This window comes from Cibotium barometz, chromosome 37 (assembly GCF_041138505.1).
Source record: "Cibotium barometz isolate CiBa-2024 chromosome 37, ASM4113850v1, whole genome shotgun sequence".
Classification (NCBI taxonomy): Eukaryota; Viridiplantae; Streptophyta; class Polypodiopsida; order Cyatheales; family Cibotiaceae; genus Cibotium; species Cibotium barometz.
The window spans coordinates 45,107,780-45,115,237 of record NC_141082.1 but is presented as its reverse complement, the minus strand read 5'-3'; the positions used below and the strand labels follow the sequence as shown (position 1 = coordinate 45,115,237).

Here is a 7,458-nt window from a genome sequence, read left to right as displayed (position 1 = left end):
CTGAGACTCAACACTTCGTTCACATTTCTTACTGTTGACTATTTGTTCCAATTATATTCTTTTAGCTCTTTCTTAGCTAAGTTGAGCTTGAAGTTGCTCCATAATTGTTGGGGGTTATTCATGATGCAAAATTAAGAAGACAAAATAAAATTACAAAAAATCATAATATTTAAGATAAGCAAGGCAAACAATATATGTGCGAACTAATACTTATAACCTTGCTTCAATTTGTTTTGGAAGTTGATTGTTGAACCAATTCTTGAGCAAGCGAGAATAACCTCCAAGTGTCAAATAAATCCGTAATAAGTGGCTTTTTGAGCTTGGAGGAATCTCGGAAAAGTTGTTAAAGAAGCCCCTTCAGTTGGTTTATCAAGATGGCAAACTTTGATGTATGCAAGTGGAAACCCGAACACTTGTTTTTATCCCAAATTTTAGAAATAGGAGAGTCAAGGATGAAGAAAAATTTGTGGAATGGAAATCCCTCTTTGACCAAAGAAAAATTTAAAATTTTGGAACTCTATGTTTATTGAAGCAGATTCTGAAATTCTAGCAAAAGGGGATATTTGTAGCCTTTAATTGACTTGAGAAGGAAGCTCGATTTTTGAAGGAATGAATGGTTCAAGGCTTTATGCTAAAGCTTATCGTAGGGTTATTAAGCTTTTCTTAAATCATTGTGGTCCAACAAATGCTCCACCCACGACTAACACATAGTCTGCCACTTAATCATCGCCTACACCAAAATAATATTAGTCACCGTCGCACACATCCGATTAAACACATTAATCTTGACTATATCATACGAGCACACACAACTGATTAAACATATTAATCCTGACTATATCATACCAAAGCACACAACTGATTAAACATATTAATCTTAGAAAATGATATAAATAAAAGGTGCATCCCATACATAAATACTAACCCAATCTACATACTTCACATATGGAATTAAAATAATGGCATCACCCACATTCCTATGTGAAAGCAATGATCGCAGGGCGTCCCCATTTGACCATAAAGTTCATGACTAACAATACCATGTTCACTACTCATGCATACACTTGCTAAAAGCTTTACCATATAGCTTAATGTTCATGCCATGTTCACTACTCATGTATACACTTGCTAAAAGCTTTACCATATAGCTTAATATTCATATCATATGTTCGCTACTCATGCATACACTTGTTAAAAGCTTTACCATATAGCTTAATATTTATACCATGTGCTCATCACTACTCATGCATACATATAGCTTAACCATATATCTTAATGTTCATACCATGTGTACTCATGATGCATACACTTGCTAAAAGCTTTACAACATAGCTTAATGCATCATATTCAATTCACATGTGTGTGTGTGTGCGCACGTACATCCTAAAAACATATCCTTGATAAGGGAACCACACTTGACTCAAGAAATTTAGATTTTGGGAGGACTAATATCATTTTTGTGTGGAGGGTTAATAAAAATAGGTCTAAACATAAGTTTGGATATATATGCTCATATGGATACATTTACATATTTGTAACATGTAAGCATTAAAAAAAATTATACTCCAATTGTAATAAGAAAAAGGCTCCCTCTCCCTAGTAGTAGAATTGCAAAGTAGTCACAACTAGTGTTCTCCATTACTACTTTATGTAGTTGAGATTATCTTATATTGAGTGAAGTAGATCTTATATTGAGTCAAGTAGTCTTCACAAGTCTTGTAATTGATGCTTGACACTACAGATTTACTAGTAGATTAGTAGGATGTTTTCATGTATCTTTTTTATTTTTTAGACCATAGATTTAGCTCAAGGCCAATATGGTCTTCAATTATGTATTCGTCTCATAGGTCATTTTGTCCTTTTGTAGATGTTAATCACACACACACACACACACACACACACACACACACACACAAACAAACGACACACACCCACACACATACACACACACACACACACACACACAAACAAACAAATAGCGTGCTTGCTTCAAGTGCCTAATCAAGTCTTAATTTTTCATCTCCCCCCCCACCCCCACCCCCACCTATGCCCTCTCTCATCCGTGGCAATTGTAGAACTGCAAGGTGCTCACAACTATGTTCTCCATAACTTCATGACATAGTTGAGAGTATCTTATATCTAGTGAAACAATTTCCATAACTTCTAATTCTGCCTCTCTCTCTCTCTCTCTCTCTCACACACACACACACACACACACACACACACACACACACACACACACACACACACAGAGCCACCCCCATGCACACCCATGCACAAATATATACACTCCCACATATGTGCACGCAACATGTGCGCTAGCATAGAGCACACTTTTAATGTATCATGACTCTCATGCCCAATATGGTGGAATGCAATAAATCCAAAGTCCACACGTTGTCAAGTCTCTTGTCCCCAAGAGGACGGGTAATGTGTTAGTCTCCAATTCTCGGCTGAAATTTGAAGGCATACTTTGACCTTGAATTTGAAGGCCATAAACTAGGTTGACCTTCAAAATATATAATATATATATGTTTATGTCTAAAATTTAAGAAAAAATGGAGCCTTCCGTGGCCTTCTTTTGCAAGCCTTCTCTAGAAGGTTTGAAGGGTAGTGGTCACTAGTGGGAGGGAGAATCGAGACAGTCCATCGTGAGCCTTGACCCACTAGTACTTTTTAGTGTGCCGCCCATCATATCGTGAAGGCACAACTTATGCATGTGACCGAGATAATTGGGTGGGTGCCCAAAGTGAGTCAGCGCCTTCTTCTCTGTCTCTCGCTTTTGAGAGCCGCTTTCATGGACAACGCAATGCGGTGGTAGACGACCATTCCATCAATCACATGTCGACTGTTCATCAGTAGCTAAGCCGTCGGAACTCCCGTGTAGTGGCTCATGTTCAGCAAAGAAAGAAAGAAAAGAGAGGCAGGGGCAGGTGACCCACTCCCATGATCTTTGAAAACCACCACTCCCCTCCTCCTCCTCCTCCTCCTCTCTCTCTCTCTCTCTCTCTCTCTCACACACACACACACACACACACACACACACACACACACACACACGAAGCCTTCCTTTTATCGATTCCTCTTATTTGTTTCTTAGAGAGTTATCTTTCTCTCTGTCTCCCTCTGCTCAACACCCCATTTTTGCAGTCTTCTATCTCTAACCATTCTTGATTAGTTTTGTTAACTTTAAGTCTTCAATTGATGATAGGATTGGACCCTGTTTTGAGCTAGATTCTTCTTTTTGCCCCTAACTATGTGTTTTGCATGCCCTTCCATGTGATTTTTTGCTTCTGCACAGCAAGTTATACATCAGAATCATTCTAGCTCCTTTCAATTCTAAGGAGGAAATGTGGTGATTTTACCCAGATTAGGCATCTTTAATGCCTTCACCAACCAGTAGATATTTTTAAAGGGCAGATTGAAGTGGGTTTGGGGCAAACTGAAGTGGGTTTAGGGCACACTGAAGTGGGTTCTGTACAGATATCCCAAAACTGCAAGAGGTCTACTATTCATTTCGACCAAATTGGGAAACTCACAGTTTGGTTGCAAAGAAGAGGGTCATTTTTCGCCAATAGGCAATCACTTCGTTTCAAGCACTCACCTTCTTGGATAAAGGGCACCATCTTGGCATAAGCCATGGGATGCTCAATTTCCAAGGAGACAGAAAGCCCATCCAAGAGTTCCAAGGAGACATGGGATGCTGTGCTCCCCAAGGGGCTTGCTGTGCAAGTGGACAGGAGCTTGAAGACAACAGATGGAGGCTACATAGCAGCTATTTTCTCAGCCAACTATGGCACCCTCAGAAATCCTGGCCCTGTCAAAGCATTGGAGAGGAATGACCTCTTGCTTAGCCACCAAAAGCCCCCAGGCAAAGGTATGTGGTTTTTCTTGTATATATTCTGGAAATTGGCATGCACAAAGGTGTTTTACTTGAAAGATTGAGAAAGCCAAGCTTTGTTCTTATCAAGACATTAGGATACTTTGTTGCAAGGTTATGGAAATATGTGCTCGCTTATCATGTTTGTTGTGTCAAGACTCCTCTTATAAAGGAATGGAAGTCCTTCCAATGCTTGAATGAATGAAAGTATGTTGAGGTTACTCGTGATTCAGATCGGGGTTGTGTTTGGCCAATTCGTTAAAGAACGGATGGGTTCTTCCTCTTTTTTCATCAAGTGCTTGTATTGAATCTTAACAGTTAAGATTTTTGCAGGAAACTGTCCTCCTCAACACAAAGTGAGCAAGGCAGTGAGAGCAAATCCACAAATACTCAGAAAGACTTTATCAGACACATCACTTGGCCTTCCAAAGCTCAGCACAGATAATGTCAAGGAGATAGCAGCAGGCAAGAAGTCATATGAGGGCACAAAAGCTAAACTTGAAACCATCAATACCTGGGAGCTTATGGAGGGGCTTGATGAAGAGGAAGATTCTTCAAATTTGGAATCATCACATGCTAATCATGAACCTCCATTGCTGTCGCCACCCAAGGTAGACAACAAACAGTCTCCAACAGTTCTCTCCAACAAACCAGTTGACGATACACCCACATCTAGATCCTTTTCTGGTAGAAAGGTAGCAAGAAGACCAAGGCCTAAGTCTTTTACGTCAATCAGATCTATAGAAGATGTGGATGCTGCCATAGCTGCAACGAGGAGCAAGACTCCACCGCCTATGTGGAAGAAGAGCTCGGGCAAAGCATGGCAAGATGATGAAGAGGCAAGGGAGCTCAGTGAAGGGAGTTTACTCAGTGGCCACAAGGCTTCAAGCAAGATACAACAAAGTGATGTGGTGTCTGATGAGGGCACCCACAGACCTACATGTGAAACTAGCTTCAACGCAGAAACCACACCCATTTCTACCCCCAATGAAAGGTCATCTCGGGATCCTGACAATCTGCAGAGAGTGCTTTCCTTCAAATACATTTTTAATGATAACAGCAATGAGAAGCAAGACTCTCCAAACCCAGCTGGGAGCTCTGCCACTTCTCAGCTCAGTGAAGCAAATGCAAGGGATTATAACAGCGATGGTCTGGTTTTTGCCACAGCCAGATTGTTGAGTGAAGGCGAAAGCAACAGTGCTCCTTCGAGCCCAGAGTTCTCTGCGGCAGCAAGCCTTAAAGATTGGCTACCCTCTGATAATTATCCTTTAAAGCTTACAGATGACTTCAAAGGTGGCTTTGAGCAAGGTACACAGCTCCATCCAGGGTATCAGACGACACCTCACCTTTTTCCTAACAGCAGAAGAGTGCGATCCAAATATGTTGGAGCTGGCTCAGATCAACTCGAAAATGCAGTCAAGAAAGGTTTCCAATGCCAGGAAGAGGCTGACAAGCTATCCATCAAAATTGAAGATTGTGAGGCACCAGTATTCGATCCAGAGTTACTGGACTCTTTTGAGAAGGCCATGAAGCAACTGTCCAAGGAGGAGTGGAATGCAGTGAGGAGCATGGAGGATAGCCCCAGAAACTTTCTTTATCTGGTGAACTCTCTGAAGAGAAGCAGCTCTAATTCTGTGCATAACCTGAAAACCACAACAAAGAGAAGTGCAGATCTTGTTGCTATAGCCAGGAATGGAGATGGAAACCGCATGAATGGAAATGCAAACCATGTTGGTCACAAGGGTTCGACCCGCTTTGCCAAGCCTGATGACAGCAAACTCAAGAAGTTTTTTCAAGAGAAGAAATTGCCCATTAGCAGGCAGAACAGTTGGGAGCTCAAGAAAGGCACTGCAAAGGTAAGAAGAGAAGATGAAGAAAGGGTTAATCTGGTATTCTACTCCACCACTTCTCAAAATGACACCAAGCTTTATGAGGATTGCAATCAAGTGAGAGGCATTTTGAGGTCTCTCGTGGGTGTTTCCTATGATGAAAGGAGCATTTCAGAGCATCTTGAGCATGAACAAGAGCTGAAGCATGCTTTGGATATTTCGGTTGTGGTAGTGCCCACCATTTATGTGAAGGGGAAATATATTGTGGGGGTGGATAGCATCGTGCAGCTGTACAAGAAGGGCATGTTGGGTTCCATGTTGAAAGAAGCTCTTTCTATTGGATCAAAGACCAAGGTGCCTTGCATTTGCAGAGGGGGCAAATTCTTGATATGCCCACTTTGCAAGGGTAGGCGCAAGCTGAACAAGCTTGGGGAAGGAGCCTTGTCATGCAGACATTGCAGCGGTACTGGTCTCATCAAGTGCCTCAACTGCTCATCTACATAGTCACGATCATATGTTTCATATGTGCTTCTACAAGTTTGGATGCTTTTCTTATCCCACCTGATTCAAGCTTTTTTGAATGGATAGCCGTAAAACGGCTGACTATGTCAAAGACTTTAACAGGAATAGTGTGGATATCATTGATAAATCTGGGCCCTATTCAGATCAACAAGCTGACAACAATCTGCTAACCAAGGATATTGACATTGTTTGCCATGCTTTCCACCACTGTGTGTGCAGTGTGGCGACTATCCCTAAAACAGACCATACAATGATACCATTGATAAATCTAGCAAGCAGTGGGCCTCGTTCAGATCATCAACCTGACACCAATCTGCTAACTGAGGAGATTGACATTGTTTGCCATGCTTTCCCTTGAATATGACCACCACTGTGTGTGCAGTGTGGCGACTACCCCTAAAACAGACCATACGACAATACCTTCCTTATGCTGCCAGCTATACTTAATCAATTCACCATTTTTTGAAAACAGGGCCCATAAGCTCAAACAATAGGTTGTTCATGTTTGCCTTCAATATCAATGGGGTTTGAGAGGGCTAAGTTACCTGTCAGTTTGTATCAAGTACCATGAGGACCAAACTCAAAGTTAGTGGACATTGTGAAGGGCAACATTGCTGTGCCATTGTTCTGTGAATGTAATACACTTTAAAATTTATTAAAACGAGAGTATTGTTTGTGACATGAAGGATGCATGAATACCTGTCAATAGTGACTTGATGCATGGTGCATGGTGCATGGACATCAGTAGTGATTTGATTTGATAAGAAAACCATGCATTCAATGGCTTCAAAGCGCTGGTACCTAACCCCATATCTTGTATGCTCATGTGCTAACCTGGTATCTTCTATGCTATGTATCTTGTATCTGCTACACAGTGGTGATGGATTTCCATTTGTTATGTAATCAGGTAGGTTAATCTTTTTGGCTCATGAGGTAACAGCCGCATTCGATTAAAACTTAATTTTGAAAATTTCAATCAGAGAAGCCTGCCTTGACCATCACTAGTTCTTAAAGACATGTTAATAATACATCTTTTTGGCTTTGTGTATCCTTTTTTCTTAAGGCTATATTTGGGTGTTTTACCTAGCTATATAGCATGTGGATTCCTTTGAAAGATGTTATAATTTTGAGAAGCCATGTGGATCATGATGACCTACAGAGGGTTATTTAAGTTAACTCTTGTGAGCACTAAAATTGACACCATATCTTGATATCAACTATTGGGAG

At 41.0% G+C, this 7,458-nt stretch overlaps 1 protein-coding gene across 1 annotated transcript; it reads left to right on the top strand.

Annotated features, from left to right (window-relative positions):
* The first annotated feature begins 2,893 nt into the window (after positions 1-2,893).
* LOC147617309 (uncharacterized) lies at positions 2,894-6,892 on the top strand. Its single transcript, XM_086776959.1, has 2 exons — positions 2,894-3,877; positions 4,214-6,892. Exons 1-2 carry the CDS (start codon positions 3,640-3,642, stop codon positions 6,211-6,213), a joined length of 2,238 nt encoding a protein of 745 aa, XP_086633085.1. The 5' UTR covers positions 2,894-3,639; the 3' UTR covers positions 6,214-6,892.
* The last annotated feature ends 566 nt before the right edge of the window (positions 6,893-7,458 follow it).

Coding starts and splice junctions, on each gene's coding strand:
- LOC147617309 (XM_086776959.1), top strand. CDS start 3,640: ATGGGATGCTCAATTTCCAAGGAGACAGAAAGCCCATCCAAGAGTTCC. Junction 3,878..4,213: donor CCAAAAGCCCCCAGGCAAAG/GTATGTGGTTTT, acceptor AGATTTTTGCAG/GAAACTGTCCTCCTCAACAC.